Raw genomic sequence first — 17,137 nt, 5'->3', positions numbered from 1 at the left:
CAAATCTCCCACGGTCACCCCCCACCCCCTTAGACTGCAGTCTGGCATAACTGCTGAAAATGTGCCAAAGCATGCGACACTAAACTCTGCATCAACCGTCATTTGAGCTTTAAAAAATAAAATTAAATTCAGGCGGTATGTACTAATGCAACTTAAAAATCATAGAAAGCACTTGGCACCTAAACTGTCACAAAAACGTGTCCCCATTTTTCTCTGTGGTTGTGTGTTGCCTGATACCTAAGCAAACAATTCATTGTAACTTTATTATTATACAGAATTTTTGGTGTTGCATCTAACAAAGTGTGCTTAAGTGAATCTACACATTTATATTTTCCATTAATGCTAACATAAAAAATATATATTTATAAATTGAATAAAAATCTTTATCTGAATTTACTAAATTTGTCGACTGTAGTAGACCTAGCTTTGAGGGATCAGAATCATGTTTATCAAAGGCTTCTGCTCCACCTAACGAGGTTTCACCAATCCCAAAACATGTTTGCTTTTCTCAGCTCTGTGTTACACTTTAATCCCAACTAAATTCTCTGCCTCCTTAGTAGTCTTTTGTTGTTTTAGATCATTTTTTTTTTTGGATAGTTCCTCCATAAACATTGCCTTCTTTGTTTTCTTGCCTCAATCTCCCCTCAGCCAATCGCGTAAAAGAGAAAACAGTGCTATCACATCAGTGTTGTATAATAATCACATTTAAGAAAGAGGAGCTTCCTTGATGTCCTCCTTTCCCTCCTCATGTTGTTCTGGATCTGGTTTCTATATTCACATGTCCTTCTCCATCTTGTGATAGTAATACCGATGAGTTCATCACTGTGGCAACCAGCGGGGTTTTATTACATTAGTCGCAGTAATCTCTGTGGAGCTCGAGCCTCTCCCGCTCCTCTTCATCCAGCAGGAAGCTGTCAATGTAGGAGAACAGCTCGTCTGACGCCATCGGGGTAATGAAGCGCTCGCGGTCCAGTCCCAGCTTGTCCAGCAGCACCATGCTGAAGTAGGATCTGGAAATTCTGAAAACTTGTCTGCAGGGGGGAAAAAAAAAAAAAGATGCAGGATTATACGGGACATCTCGTACTAAATAAAGCAGCTATAAACAGAGTTTTTGCTGTGTTCAGCTCTGTGCTTTGGTGTTTCAGACCCAACAAGTTTATTTTTATTAAAATGAAGATTTACCCACTGTACACTTAAGTCAAGCTGGAGTGTAATATTTTAACTGTTTAACGTTGGTTCATCATATCAAGACAAAAAAAAAATATTGGTATGCTAGTCTCACAAGGACGTCGACCCCAAACAGCCAAAAGATGGTGAGATATAAATCAGCATCATTTGCGTTAATTAAATTTTTAGCCACTAGATGACATCAGAGCAAGATGTCCTGTAAACATGAAGCTGATACAACATGTTAGCCAATTAGTTAATCATGATCGTGACCCGTTTGTGCAGCGCCATCAAATTCATGCTGAGTAGTTCAGGTCCTGTCTGTTTGGTGGCACAATACATCCAGTGTATCAAGGTAGCTTTATGATCTGTTCTTTCAAAGATTTCTTCAGATTTGGCAGAATACACTTCTGGTTTGTTGACAGAGGGTGTCATTTGCAGAAATTGTAAAGTCCCGATTGTGACAGTTTAAAAAAATATATATATATATTCACTTGACTGCGGCTAAATCGAAGTCATAGTCCAAAACTCAGTCTCCTTTTAGCTCGTTGCTCCATCCAACTGCTAAATGCTACTTTGCGCTCACCAGTGTGTCATTTGATCCACTCTTAATGTAAAAGTATTGATTCGCACGGCTTTAATGTGACTGCTCCTACCTTTTTAATGTTCTCTTGCTTTTATTGATGGAAATATCCTTTTGGCAGTAAGCCCCAAAGGATGTTGCATACAACATGCACACTTGTCCATCTACTTTAAGGATTTCTGCCTATTTTTTCCTCAAGCGCATTATACCACGTTGGAGGAAAAAAAAAAAAATGTGCCTCACTGACTCAACTGTGTTATTTGTGTGTCGAGACTGAACATTAGAAAGAGATTTTCCAGGCTGGAAAAAGTGAACAGTGCCCCTTTGCAAAAGTGCACAGTTGGTGGAAAGAAATCTATACCTTTGCCTCTTCTAGGATGAGTTGGAGCCAACATGACTGTCTCAGTCTGGTGCAAAATGGTGGACACACAGAGATCCTTTGGGGATTAAAGCCCAATATTTACTAGAGACACTCTATTAAAATCCACTTACTGCTGTTTTGCTTCTATTTTTAACACTGACCATCTCTTGAGTTGAATTTTTCCTTTTAACATTATACTAACTTCTTTTTACTAAGAGCTGCTGACATTTAAATAGAGTGAGGACAAGCAGCCTTTATACATTCACTTTAGGATGGACTTTTTCTAAACCTCTTTTTTTCTCCCCAGAGAAAACCAGAGTATTTCCCTGTTACCTCAGACCCTCGATGACTTCAGAGCTCAGCAGACTCTCTTTAATGCGACCCGTCTCACGAGGCGGAGAGCCAAGGAGCTCGATCAGTGTTACTTGTCGCAAGTCTAAGCCACACTCTGATTTCTGTTGGAGAATGAGGAGCATCAAAATGAAACAATTTAGGGTATGAACGGTAACTTGACTTCTGTCTCTCACGGCAAGATGAGGATAAAGGGCTTTCCTCACCTGGATCATGACATTCTGCAGCTGGTAGTCCGGGTCGGAGATGTTGGGGGCGGACATGATCAGCAGCCGCCGCTTTTCATAGAACTGATCCAGGAGGGCGGAAGTTGTCTTTACATCTGATTTAATCTCCATTGCTGCAAACGCACCAGGCCACATTTAACTCCTACATTTAGACCATCTTAAATGTAACGGTGCGCTGTATTTTTATGCTGCTGCACAAATACTTAAATTAAGTAAAGGCTCAGAGTACTTCAATGTAGTAAGTATGATCAAGTAGACTCACTACTCACGAACACACTCAGCTGCCTTTCCGTCCCAGTTGCGGTCGAACTGACAGACACGACTCTGCACCCCCCTCCGCTCATATCCTCCATCACAGTGGTATTCACATGTTGCACCATAGTTATTACCATCAGACGAGCAGGTGAGGTATCCGTGCAGAGGCGATGGCAATTCTGGACATCTTCTTACTGCAAAGAAATGCCACGGAAATCAAAACGCCCGCTTTGATCCTGTGAGTTATTTTCACATATCAGCAGATACATTTTTGTCGACTCACCCTCAACACGGACAATAAACTTGCAGGCAGCTCTGTTCCTGGCTTGATCGTACACTTTGTATCGGATGACGTTAGCGCCTTCTTTAAAGTCTGTGCCTGGCTCCTGGCCCACCAATATTACCCTGCAGAAACACAAGTGAAGATCAGGCGCTTGCTTAAACATTTTAGAGTAGAAAGGAAAAGGAGAAAATGGAAGGGCGTTGCATACTCCAGTGATTTGTCAGCGGTATCTGTAGCAGTGGGGCGGTCCCAGGTTACCGTTGCAGTGAGCTTCCCTGGCTCAGCGACCTTCAGTCGGGACGGGGGACACTTGATCTTCGGAGGATCAGTGTCTGAAATAAACAGTTGGAGACTTAAAACTAATCGTGGAGATATTACAGGAAATTGGTTTGAATGGCAACATTGTTTTTGGGCAGCGTTTTGGCTGCAGTTACACAATGACAAATGTGAAGGCTGAAAAACACAAAGTCAGTTTTGGATTAAGTCCAAAGGACAGAGGAGCAGGAAATGTGGTTGTTTTGTCAGAATGGACACAGGGAAGTGCGCCTGTTGAAGTCGGATAGAAAACCGAACGGTGACACAGATGACCTGGATTTAGGTCCGTGCTCTAAATTAGCTCAGTAACACTGTAGGTTGAACATCTGCTCAGTGTTAACGCAAATCTTGAAAACAGGACCCTGATGTACCTGAACAAAATGGCTGGGCTCCACTCCATGAGGCGCCGTGCTGACACAGACGGGAGTGTTCGCCCTCAATCCGATAGCCGGCGTCGCAGGTAAACTCACACCTGGAATCCACCATGAAGCCACGAGTGCATGTGTACCTGCCGTGTGGGATGAGGGGCAGCACATGGCAACGCATCACTGAAGAAGAAACAGTGGAAATCAGTATGAAGTCAGAATAAATCCTGAAGGGTTTTTGTTCTTGTAAAAAAAAAAAAAAATCCCATGAAACATCAAAACCAACGATGTGTTTGTCTTTCTCTCTACACCTTTGGTTCCTCGGACACAGGCCCTTCCATTTATTTATGACGATTAAAATCCTCAATGAATACACACAATACTAATACTACATTTTATTTAAAAATGCAAATCTGTCGTTTCTTAAGAACTGTAGGTTGTATCAGATTGTTGATAGTTTGTCAGCAGTGAATTTCTTAGGGACTATTTTCAGAAGCAGACAGACATTTTGCATTAAACTTTGGCCGCACGTGTTTTCGCTCGAAAGAAACGCCAGTGCTGATGTTTAGATTAATGAAGATTTTAGCAGCCACTGCAGCAGTGTGTGTTTTTAATAGTTTGCAGAATGGAGCTTTGTAGGAACAGGCTGTAACAGACTTTGTATACATAGGCTGCAGTACTGTTAGTGGGATCAGTTCACGGTTTCCCTCTTTGCATGGGATTCGCTGGCAATGAGAAAACCAAGAATATGATACGGAAATTAAAGGTCTCTACATACTGCGGCAGTAAGATGTCCCAGACCAGCGGCGGTTGGCGAGGCACTGAATGGAGCTCTTTCCAACAAGGCGGTATCCTCGGTCACAGCTCATATCACAGCGGGTGCCCAGCGTGCTCCTGTAGGCTCCTCCTCGAGGAGAACGGCAAGTCACCTCCCCATTGGTCAGCCTCGGCGAATGGCACCAGTGAGGGTCTGTTTTTTTTTTTTTTTTTTCCAAAAGTTGCAAAACCAAAGTCACTGAAAGGCCATTTAATTTTCCACTTTAAAAAGGTTGTGTTTTAGAGACAGTAAATGTTGAGATGAGCTCATTCATTTATTTTACAAATTATTGCATAATAAATATAGTTAACATAAGAAAAGACTTTTTCAACAACAGTTGAAGATAGTTGACTGAAGATAAAAGATGAGAATATGTGCAAATTCAAGCTAGATGGGTAACATTGTTAGAGTTATTGACAAAAAAAAAAAAAAAAGTCTATTCTACTTGATATGAAGAGTAAAGTGATTTGCAGGCCCTCACTCAGACACAAACCATAGATATTATAAATATATTCATAGATACAGTCGTGGTCAGACGTTTCCTTTTCCTCAACATGGGCATGGATGTCATTCATATTGTGCTTTTGATGATTTATTTGAACTGTTCTTTTTTTCCAGAGTGGAATGATTATACAACGCACATCTTCGGCGATTTTTAAAAACAAGAGCTGGGTGCTTAAGATTGGATTTATTTTGTATGCAGATGTGTGTATATTGTATAAAAGATATAATGTATACAAACAGCCCCACTAATGTTTGGTTAAATGCCCCTTAGCAAGTTTCACCACAACCAGACACTTTCCGTAGCCGTCAACAAGCTTCTGACAGAATCCTGGCTGGATATTTGACCACTTTTCTTGACAGAACTGGTAGGGTTGACTTAAATTTCTTGGTTTCCTGGCATGGAGCCAGGTTTTAAGCCCTGTCCAAAGATGCTCACCAGGGTTGAGGTCGGGGCTTTGGGAAGGCCATTCCATAAGCTTAATGTTAGCCTGCTTTATTCATTCCAAAACCAGCTTAGATGTGCGTTTGGGATCGATGTCCTGTTCGAACACCCAGCTGTGCCCGACTGTCAGTTATCTAGCTTGACAGTTGGCACAGTGTTCTTACATGTCAAAACCTCACCTTGACTCCTCCAAACACACTTCTTGTCATTGGCGCCAAATAGCTCAATCTTTGTCTTGTCTGACCATAAAACTTTTCTCCAGAAGGCATTCTGTTTGTCCACGTGGGCAGCTGCAAATTTCAGTCGAGCGTGAAGACTTTGATTTCGGAGGCTCTCAGTCAGTGACACTGGTGTTCCAGGAGTTTCCAGTTCATGGCAGGCTTAAGTCTTCGTGGTTCCTGGGTTGCTCTTGAACATCCTAGCCAACTTCCTTTCAGCTGAAGGTCACAGTTTGGGTCTTCTAGACGCTGGCAAAGTGGCGATGCATCCAAATAACGTACAATCATGCGATCTGATGGTTCTTGGAATCGGCGGCTATTTAGAAATGGCTCCAAAAGACTTTCCCAACTTGTGTAAACGGAAAATGTAATTCTCCTTCTTAGCGCGCCACTGAAGTCCTTAGACTTTACCATTATTCTGCACGTTGGTCAATCCAACGAGTGCTGGCAAACAAATCCTTTTTATACTGGCCAAGAGGAACCACCAGCGGAAGTCAATCATGATCGCCAAAGAGAAGTTAATAGGACTTGGCCTCGTTAAAAGACATCCTCCAACCTTCAGCACCACTTATTTAAAGATTTTGGTGAATGTATGTATATATTTGAGACTGTATGTATAATTTTGACCCTGTGTGGATGAGAATAAATCCAAAATAAATTCAAAACTATTTTTCTTTTTAAAAATCATTGAAGAACGGTTCAAATAAATCGTTCAAAGCACAAAGTCAGCATGACATTCATGCCCATGATGAGTGTATTCAAACTTCTGACCACGAATGTATAGTGTCTATCCTTTTGGCACAGATTCTTGCTCCTGGACTATATGAATATAGTGAGTATGTTTGGGGGTTTTTTTTATACACACCTTTGTAGTCTAGATGAGGAGTGTGGTCCTCCGCGGTGTGTTCACTGTAGCTGTCATATACTGTGGTACCTGATCCAGCTGAAAAACAAGGAACAGTCAGCCAGGAGAACAGACAATCATCAGGCCTTTGATTGTTTTTATGTGGCCAAGATGCCAGATGTCAAACGCAGTTGTTTGGTTACTCAAACATCAAGCTTCATTAAGCTTCTGCGTGTAGAGTACATACATACACCAACGTATATAATTTATACAGAGGCAGCTGGGAATGCAGATCATTTCCGTAACTTCCCTCCCAGGTTTCCTTTCACACAAACTCAGCCACTTTCCAGTTCACAAACAACTGGATTTCCAATCAGTGACTCCTCAGAGCTTTAAACCTGAGAGCAGGAAGAAAAAACATGGCAATCTGAAAATGGTGCAGAGATTCTTTTCACGAAGGACCAGAAAATAATGTAGACGAGAGAACAGAGAAGGCAAGTTGGGCTTTGTATTGCACTATTTTCAGGCCATACCTGTATAATGAAGCTTCCAACTCAGCAATAATCTCAATATATATTTGGACAAACTGCATGTTTTCAATGCATACTTAGAGACGGTCTCCCGTCCTCATTTCCATGCAAAACAGCAGCATGACTGCACTTTGGCCTTGATTCTGAAAATCACCTCTGAATGAATCTCACTGTGCAATAAATTCTTTTCACTGCCACCCTCCGCTCTCAGCAGTTATGGTTCAGACACATTATCCCTTTTGAAATCCCACAAATGACTCCGTGTTTAGAACCAAGTGCCAGACTTTCCAGTTTCTCAACCTCCTCCCCCGTCTCAAGTCAGTTCCTGTGCTGCTTTCTCTGCTCCTTGGATCAATTTCGCATGCTTTCTGCGCAGCTTTTCAATCGGAACCAATTAACAAAGTTTCTGTTGATGAGAATCCTTCACATTCAGCCTCTCCGCTGTGGAGACCACTCCAGATTTGTTCCGATGATGTGTGGGTTAAAGCTATTATCAGCGTTTTTCCTCATAATGAGCTCAATGTTCCACTCAGTAACATTTCCCCAGTACCCCTCACATAGAATCAGCCACAGAGGAAATAAACGTGCTCAGCTCATCAGTCTGCTGGTCTAGACTGCAGGGCAGCAGTCAAGACAGGCAGCAGAAATTGCTTCAGGTGCTTCATAGATGACATGCACCATCATGTTTATGGCAATTAAAACTCCATCACAGCTGTAGTTAAACATAGTTTGTTATCAGATTAAGTATGAATTAAAGTTGTGATAATCTTATGAAATCCTATATATAGCTCAAACTGAAACGGCTCTCATAAAAGGTCATTAACGGCGGGAATGAGCTCAGCACAGGGCCAAAGCCTGGTGGGGGAGGGGGGGGGGGATATAAAGTAACTGTTTCACACTTAGTGTGCAGAATACCAAGACACTGACACACACTGCTCAGATGCTGAAAAAGTTCAGATTTTACCACAGAGACTCATACTGCTAATATAGTGAGTCCATGCAGCAGGGATGAGTCACAACAGAGGAGGGCCTGCAGTTTGACAAATGTTGCCCGTTTGAAGGCTTCATCTGTCTCTGATGACAAAGCTGAGATAATGACCAGCATCCTTTCAATCACTCTACATTATCATCCGTGTGCCTCAGGGTGGATCTCAGGTCACATCATTATCTTGTAGGATTAAATGAAAGCTTGAGCGCACTCGGCCCAGAGGGGGACTCCTCAGTAATTACTATCAATGATTGGAGCCAGGCTGTAATTAAACTGCTTGGTCAGCAAAGCTGGGAATAGCACGCGAAGAGGAAGTTCAGCTCATCTCAAAAACTGTGCATTCATTTTGACTGCACTGTGGCCTGTTGCATGATGGGAGATGTTTTGGAGCAGCTGCATCCTGGCTCTTCATTCCTGAAGGGGGCCTCATTTGTATTCATCAAGTCTAAAAAATGCTGCACATCTGCATCTAATACAGTTGGTATTGATGTCGAGACGAACGGATTTCCCAACCGGAGGACAGCAAAGTGGACGGTTAACTGTCTTCATATCAATTCTGTAAAGGATTAGAAATATAAAAACTTGCATGTTTGTAATTTTACTCAAGTGTTTGAATATTATTTAACTACATTGAACTTTTTTTTTTTTTACTGTACTACAGTGAGTTTTTACACATGAAGATCTCATAACGTCCTGTAGAGTCAGTTTATGAGTTGATCTACACAAATTTAACCTGAACATGTTCAGAGTGAAATAATTGGAGTACATTTTTCACGCAGAGATGCCAAATAATACATAGTTCTATCTCTGTAAATAAGAAAAATTGCATTGTGGTCTTTTGGCTTTTGTTGTTGTTGTTTGTTTGTTTGCTTTGTTTTGTCGTTCTCGTTAGTTTTACAGCCCATGATAGATCAGGAAAGTTGTTAGAATAATAATAGTATATAAAGTAACATAGTTGTACTTTGACAACAACAGCAACACAACACTGTGAACTTCTTACCCTGACTCTGAGAACATTTAACATTTACAAACTTTATTCACATTATCGAGGGAAAGCTAAATATTTTTGAGTTCATAAGCACATAAATACTTCTTCTATTTAACCCCAATGACTCCTGAACTCACCTGTGAAGAATAAAATGAGCACAGCAACTGTGTGGCTGGGGGGCATGTCAGAAACTCTCAGATGAGCCTGCCGGGGGAAAAAAAAAAAAAAAATCTTGTCTCAGATCCCAGATCCGACAAAAAGAGTTCAGCGTCACGATCCGAGAGAGAAAGTCAACAACGAATATCAGAAACCATCAAAGCAGACCTGATTGAATGATCCCTGCTCAGGACAATGAGCGCCACGAAGTTTCCGCAGTCTTCGGCTGTGAAAGCGATCAGAAATAACAAAAAACAACCGCTTGGTGGCACCACCGGACTTCTGTCGGCTGTTTCCTCCCCCCACAAACAGCCCTTCAAACGATTCACACAAATCCAAATGGAGGAATATTTTTCTTTTTAACTAATGAGATCACAACAGAGTTCATTCCCCCCCTCATTGGTTTGGCAACTTATGACATTAACCTAAGCTCATAATGTTGTCAGTAACTTTCACTCATCTGAACAAACATTACAACAAATAAAAAGGCCCAACAATTACAAAAACAGGATTTACATTTACTTCTTGTTGTGAAAGTTTTCTCACATGCACTTTGTTAAAAAAAAAAAAAAAAAAAAAAGTCACAACCTGAAGCTGCTGCCTTCAGCACAACAACATCCACCAAGTTAAGTTTTTGTTTGTTAAAAACAAAACTGACTGTAAAATACCCTGGACTACTTTCTGAACTAATAAATATCATCATTTGTACTTTTGTAAAATGATCTGACATGCTACTCAAAATGGCAGTCGAGATTGAAATTGATCCATGAGGCTCAGAGGCAGCTGAGTTTCTGATCCTGGATCGGTGCGGATCGTCACTCCGATCAGGGAGGCGCTTCTGTTTTCGGCTTTCCGGGCAAAATAAAAGACTCGAGTCGCTCGGCAGCATAATGTTCAATAAACTATTTCTAAATCAGCTTCAGCACAAACTGAAGACAATTACGAGTGAAAAAAAATGGATTTACTGAAGTAAAGTCTGCTGTTTCGGACAGCTTTAGTCTAACCCAGATAATAAACAACGACGCACAAAATGTATTGAAGAAATTATTTTCTAACAACTAAAACAAGTAAAACTCAGATTTCCTTTTTCCAACACGTCCTAAATATCCCTCCTTTCTCCTGTGGTGTCCACGCTGAGTGTTTTATTCTGACAGAAAGTTGGTGCTGACTCTGTTCGTCCCGGGGAAGTGAGTTTGGGTCAGTGACGACACTTCCCCTTTTTCCTCAGATTTATGCCCTCTCCCCTCGGAGGCGCTGTGAAGGGAACTTTTCTTTCTCTCCCCCCCTTCTCCCACCTCCTCTCCTTTTTTCCCCCCCTCAGCTGAAAGTAAGAGGTTTCGTTTTTTTTTTTAAAGAAATACAAACAACAAACAAAAAGAAAGCACCGAAAATGTCTCCGCCGTCTCGCCGGCTCCAGACGAAGCCGGTGATCACCTGCCTGAAGACTTTCCTCATCTCCTACAGCCTCATTTTCTGGGTGAGTAACATCAGGAAAGCTGGAGGAGCAACAATGGGCTCCAAAAAAAAAAAAAAAAAACGAGGGCGATGCCAACAAGGCTTCAGCAGATCTACACACACACACACACACACACACACAAACCTGCTGTTGTTGCAGCAGCAGCTGGAGTTTGTGTTCATAAAACATTTGTTGAAAATGTCTCCGACCGATGAGGGAGCAGATGTTTGTTGTTCCTACGTGTCCTAAAAAAGAAATAAATAAATAAAAATCTCTCAGGCCATTTGATGTGACACTAAAAGCTCATCTAACTAGTGCATCATATCTCAGGATCTATTTCATCACTAGACCTGCAGATCATGGCTTTGTGTTTCCAGCTTTTTGTTTTTATTATTATCGGATTTTATTTATTATTCTGTGGCGTGACGACCCAACTTCCCTGTTTTGAGTCGTTTTTAATAGTTTATACAGAGATTTTAAAACAAAGTGTATCACTCAGTAGGTGACTATCGTAACTAGACTGGAGTTTCTTTTTAGTTGCAGGTCGGTTTTCAAACTATGGAAAACAATGTACAAGCTGACGCTTTTAATGTGCTTTGAAAGGGTGGTGGTGTCCTTTTTGTGTACAGTTGTTTATATCAAGACAGGAGAATAAGTGCAACTTATTAGTCGACAAACTGAGAGAGCAGCCATTTGATGCTCTTCTATTTTTTTTTTTTTTTTTTTTTTTTTTATAACTGAATATCTGCACTGTAGGTTGGATAAAACAAGCAATGCATGACCTTGAACTGTGGGGAAGATATAACAAGCACCTCTTCTGTGATTTTTTTTTTTTTTTTTTTTTTTAATTAACCAAACATTTGAGATAATAACCAGCAGAATAACATCTAATCATATAACTGCTAGTTGCAGCTCCAATTACAAAGAGAGACCCCACATAAGCTCATTTTCAGAGAGAAATAAGCACTTATCATTGCTGCCCGTGTTAATCTTTGCACCAAGCAAACAACCGAGCCACGCTGCTGCTGCTAACACAAAGTTCAGCTCAGTGCTTTTATCTGACAATTTATTGCTTTTTGCTGGCAGAAGGGGAAGCTGATTCCTCCCCCCGGAGTCTAATGACTTGTGTGGGCAGTTTTAAAGGAAAAGATGGAGAGACATTTGTGCCACAAGCTGATCATAGCAGGGTGTCCCAGGTGTGTTTTCACCATAATGTTGACACATATGCACAGTCATATGAACCATGTGTATTCTGAGAGGTCGATATGGAGGGAGAGTTGTGCTAATTTATGGTGACAGTGAACCGTGTTATTAGCTCGGTACACATCTTTTCTTAGAGTTTAAATATCAACCAGCTCATCTGTTTCTCTTATCGCCTCTCCTGAGGAGCGACGTAAGTTTAATGAAGGAAATCAATAATGGAAATTGTGTTTTCCCTGGATTCAGCTCATTTTGCTTCTTAATTAAACCTATCTTTGGTATTTGCCAGGATTGTCCCTTCGCAGAGCTGCGTTTGAAAGATTTTCATTTGGGACACAATAAAGCTTTTTTAGCTGGATATACATAGTGGAAAAGAGTTAGCCCGTTTTAAAGGTAGCATTAGAATTACTACAACAGATTCTTTTCATTATCAAATGAGACATCAGAGATTTTTCTATTTATATATTTGAAGATAAACAAAATCTCAAAAACACAAATTTCACAAGATATCCTCAAATAGCTTGTGAGATTTTACCACAATATGTCACCATAATGTCAGTTCAGTTTGTTCAGTTAACTGTTTTCATTGTCAAATAATCTGTTATTTTGTCTCGGATATTAAATGTCCATATGTGTCCATAGCAAGTTCCCAGAGAGCAAGACTTCAGAGTTTGTTTTTTTTGTTTGTTTGTTTGTTTTTTTGAGCTTTCAAACCCTTTAAAATTTCAGCTTCACTGAGCAAATGTTTGAGAAACAAATAAAACGAGACATATGTTGTTATTTGAAGTGCTGCGAACTATTCTATTTTTTTGGACTTCACTTTAACACGATTTTTGCAGCTCCTACATCTTTCACGCCGCTTTTTATTTAAAAACTCTCCATTTTAGCTACTTAAGATGATTAAGGCTGGAGAAGTAATAATTGAAAATGAGTCAGCTTTGATGAAATGCTGCTGAAGCAGTGGGTCATTATTAAAGCGAGTTTGAGCCTTTTAATCTTTGGTTATGTGTCAGGTGAAGCACTGAAAAAGCCTCATCTTTCTCTGTGGCTCTTTGATGCTGGAGCCGACTCGCCCTGCTGTCTCTCTCAGTTCACAGGCGTGATCCTGCTGGCAGTCGGGGTGTGGGGGAAGGTGAGCCTCGAGGCCTATTTCTCCCTGGCTTCTGACGAGAGCACCAATGCACCATATGTCCTCATTGGGACTGGAGCCACCATTGTTATTTTTGGACTATTTGGTTGCTTCGCTACGTGCCGAGGGAGCCCGTGGATGCTCAAACTGGTCAGTGAAGAACCCGTAACCCCTGAAATATTCCCCTCAGATGTGACTTTGTGTAATTGTATTTCTCTCTTGTTTAATGTCTCCAGTATGCCATGTTTCTGACCTTGGTGTTCCTGGCTGAGCTGGTGGCAGGCATTTCAGGCTTTATCTTCAGACATGAGGTCACCAACTGGTAAAAATATAAAACATCTCCCAAACTGATCGGAGCAGAGCAGTAAATATTATTTTTTACTGTATGATTTTAACAGATCAAAGCCAAATTAGGCAGTGCCTATAACAACGCTGTGAAGTTCTACAATCACAATGACAGCAGCAGCACTGCAGTTGACGCCATCCAGAGGACTGTAAGTTGGAGCTTTGTCCCTCTTCGCTAATGGTCTTGTTTTATCTCACTTTGCTCGCGTCACTGAACAGAACTTGAACAATAAACCAAGAGAAAGCTGAGGAGCACCTCGCCGCCCTGCAGGTGTCATCTCAATGGGTTCTCTAAAACAGCTACACTGACGACACTCATTGTGTTGTGGAAGGAAAACACACACACTTTTAAATTCTGACACTGTTTCCTGTTTAATAAAGACCAAACATTTTTCTCCGTGCAGTTGCATTGCTGCGGTGTGAACAATTACACTGACTGGGGCAACACAGGTTACTTTAAAGAGAACGGCATCCCTGACAGCTGCTGTAAAGACAGTGCCAAGTGCTCATTGGAGTCCCTAAAAGACCTGAGAAAGGCTGAGAAAGAGGTGTACACAATGGTGAGTTCCCTGCCTACACCTGCTACCTGTTACATAGCTTCAGTCCGGTTGCATTGGAAATGTACGCACTGGCAGAACTGATCTGGCTCAGGTGGCTTGTTGAAATCACTGAGAGCCAATCTTTAAACCGTTATCTTTCTCCTGTGCAGGGTTGCTTTGACTTGGTGACCAGCGCGATGGAGGCCAACTTGGGAATCATCGCAGGGATCTCTTTTGGCATCGCCTTTTTCCAGGTACAGAACATCCTATCCTCACAGATGTTTTGTCTCATAGCAAATGAAGCCGATATTTTACATACAAGTAAGATAAGTACATTTATGACTTTTTTCTGCGTCCAGTGTAGTCTGTTTGTTGTGGTATGGTGGTTTGGTTTCATTCCTACCAGCGTTGGAAACATTCCACTTCCAAGTTCCATTGTTGAGATCTGGGAATGCATTTACACTGAGAGTTAAATGAGGCAACATCTGGATTGATGACCCTGGAACATCTGCTCTGGCACTGCAGACAAAATATAGCCTTTTAGCCAACTCTGGCACATTTACAGCAGCATGTATTAATGTGAACTGTCACAGCAAAATAAACAGCCAGCCGAACACGTTTTGAATAAATCTCTGTTTTGGTGTTTGGGGTTGAAAAAGTGGAACCTCCCCTGAACCCCATGAGTCTTGTGAGGAACAATCGTAACATGTCATATCTGTTTCTCTCACTGTCTGCCTATCTTGCTGTCTCTCTCTCTCTCTGTCTGTCTTGCTGTCTCTCTCTTTCTCCCTCTCTGAAAACAGTCTACTGTATTTGTAGTCTGCCGCTCAGAATGTTAATATTCTTAGTGTGACGTTTCCAAAATATTACAGCTCTCTGTAAATTCTGAATTACCAATACATCTCTGGAAATGAAACAAACATGCTCAGACCACCATGGTGATAATAAATTACCATCACACTATAAAACTACTACAGGTCAAAACTGGAGTTAAAGTCACTAATGGTTAGAATTAAATATTATTTACAGTGAATAATAACATCAAGCCTCCCCTCTGTCTTAACTCCAAAATGGTGATTTAGTTGTAGTTATTGGTTATGTATAATCAGAGCACCATTTTCCTTTCGTGCAAGAACAAAGCATCATTTGGTGTATTTTAATAGGAACTGTGTTTTGACAAGGCCAAATTTTTTCTGAATGTATTTCCTCTCAGCTCATCGGGATATTCCTGGCCTGTTGCTTGTCTCGATATATCACCAACAACCAGTATGAGATGGTCTAATGGTGACCTTCCATAGGTAAGACTTGGGACAGCCAAAGTTATTATATAGAGAAAGATAGCATCACAGTTATTTGATGGAGGAAAGAATCCTATTTTACAAAAATTAATAACTTAATGAGCTAATAACAACCAATGTTTGTGTTTGCAGGTTACTGATGGGCAGCTCCTGGTGGAAACTCAGTTTAAGGAATCTCCTGTGATTTTAACATTTCGTGTGTCTTTAGTTATTACCATTTTAGAGAAGGGAAAACACTCACAGCTTCTTCGTTCGTTCATTCTGACCAATGAAAAACAAGTAGAAGAGAATGAAAATGAAATGAAAATCAAAAAGGGATAGCATCGATTGTGTTGTTCGACTGAAAAGAAAAGGGATTTGGTCTTTTCAGGGATCAGTGTTACTCCTGGGATTTAATTCGGGAATTTATATCAAACATAGATGTTACGTTTTCATTGAAAGAAAATTAACTCGACCAGTTTATTGTGTCTTTGTATAATGCAGCTGCCTTATTTTGTAATTTTGCTATTAGTCTGTAGTCTGTAGCAGATGATATGTAGACAATAAGCTGATAAGTGTTCAACACAGAGTGAATTTAGCCTGAGATATGGACAAGAGGTCGAAATCAAGATTGTGTGCCATTTACAGTGAGGACGTGTGTAAAATGAGACTTATGAATGATTGTGTTGGCCATTATTGTTGAAAGCCTGCATTCATGTGTGCCAATTAGAGCAGCCCAGCCACATCTGTTTCACATGTTTCAGAGTTAAATTGTTTTGTGGACGCATGTAAAATACTTGAAAAAATAATAAAAATCACAAAAACAAAAACAACAGCTCAAGTATTTAATGCTGCTCAGGATGTTTCCATTTCACAGCAGAAGTAGATTTTTTTTTGGGCAGACAAACATGATTCAGTTATTTAGGGCCTTGAGAGAGATCAATGCAAAACGCAAAATACAAAACTTGCATTGCAACTTTGGGCAGCAAGTTTAAACTGAATCAAAAAAAGTTTTCTGACGATTAGCAGTCTTAGATTTCAAGCTTCATGTTACATTCAGTAGTTTAAAAATTGATAGAAATATCCACGTGTCAATAAGGTCTCGCCTGTTTTACAACCACAGAATGTATCTCAGTGTTGTAATATGATGTTGATATGTCCATGTTGATAAAATACATTTCAACTCTGGCAATGCTAAATTAACTGACGTTAAAGGAGATTTAAAAAAGTAAAACAGTGATGAAAACTTTGGTGTAGAATAAAATTAAAAGATAGCTTCTCCTTAAAATACTTTTCAGGTGCCTTCATGAACTCTAAAACAGGTTTCATTTTCTGCAGTCATTTATTGTTCACACTGTCCAAATGCAAACACAGTGTCAGGAGATGGGGGCAATGTGCCGCACGCACTGTGGGGCGCCCCCTACAGCCTTTTTAGTACAAAATGTCCTCCCTTTGTTTCCCACGACAGTGTTGAGAGAACTGCAGTGGAATATCAGGATGTGAGAGTAAATTTTATTCTTCAGGCTCTGCGTAATCTGACCAACCCAGATTACTGATGCCTCATATCAGGATCGGATACAAGAGTCAGGTTCAACACATTTGCACAGAATTAGGCCTGTGGATTTAGTCCCCCAACATTTTCTTCATACAGGGAAAATCAGCTGAGCTCATACAGTCCTTTACAGCAAAGTTAAAACAAACCACATGAAACAGAGAATAGGCACTATTCTTTCTTTTCTTTTTTTTTTTTTTTTTAAAGCAGACACTTATTAAGCATGTTCTTGGGGTAAGTGAGGC

The 17,137-nt window shown here is 40.6% G+C and overlaps 2 protein-coding genes across 4 annotated transcripts; one reads left to right on the top strand and one right to left on the bottom strand.

Moving 5' to 3' along the window:
* Positions 1–541: 541 nt before the first annotated feature.
* On the bottom strand, positions 542–10,492 carry srpx2 (sushi-repeat containing protein X-linked 2). Of its 3 annotated transcripts, none has more exons than XM_029512260.1 (11): positions 9,983–10,492; positions 9,376–9,442; positions 6,754–6,831; positions 4,686–4,877; positions 3,914–4,090; positions 3,436–3,559; positions 3,228–3,349; positions 2,959–3,138; positions 2,669–2,802; positions 2,445–2,566; positions 542–1,031 (listed from the first exon to the last, which is right to left on the bottom strand). In XM_029512260.1, the coding sequence occupies exons 2-11, from the start codon at positions 9,419–9,421 to the stop codon at positions 851–853; spliced, it is 1,356 nt and encodes a 451-aa protein (XP_029368120.1). In that variant the 5' UTR covers positions 9,422–9,442; positions 9,983–10,492; the 3' UTR covers positions 542–850. The 3 variants fall into 3 exon arrangements, with proteins under 3 accessions (XP_029368120.1, XP_029368118.1, XP_029368119.1); XM_029512258.1 differs by lacking the exon at positions 9,983–10,492 and adding an exon at positions 9,563–9,866; XM_029512259.1 differs by lacking the exon at positions 9,983–10,492 and having other exon boundaries at positions 9,376–9,502.
* Positions 10,493–10,625: 133 nt separating this feature from the next.
* Positions 10,626–16,163, top strand: tspan6 (tetraspanin 6). Its single transcript, XM_029512391.1, has 8 exons — positions 10,626–10,871; positions 13,141–13,329; positions 13,416–13,490; positions 13,578–13,673; positions 13,929–14,084; positions 14,234–14,317; positions 15,277–15,361; positions 15,494–16,163. Exons 1-7 carry the CDS (start codon positions 10,785–10,787, stop codon positions 15,343–15,345), a joined length of 756 nt encoding a protein of 251 aa, XP_029368251.1. The 5' UTR covers positions 10,626–10,784; the 3' UTR covers positions 15,346–15,361; positions 15,494–16,163.
* Positions 16,164–17,137: the final 974 nt, after the last annotated feature.

This window comes from Echeneis naucrates, chromosome 10, assembly GCF_900963305.1.
Source record: "Echeneis naucrates chromosome 10, fEcheNa1.1, whole genome shotgun sequence".
NCBI classification, from domain to species: Eukaryota; Metazoa; Chordata; class Actinopteri; order Carangiformes; family Echeneidae; genus Echeneis; species Echeneis naucrates.
This window is presented reverse-complemented; position numbering and strand designations above follow the sequence as displayed.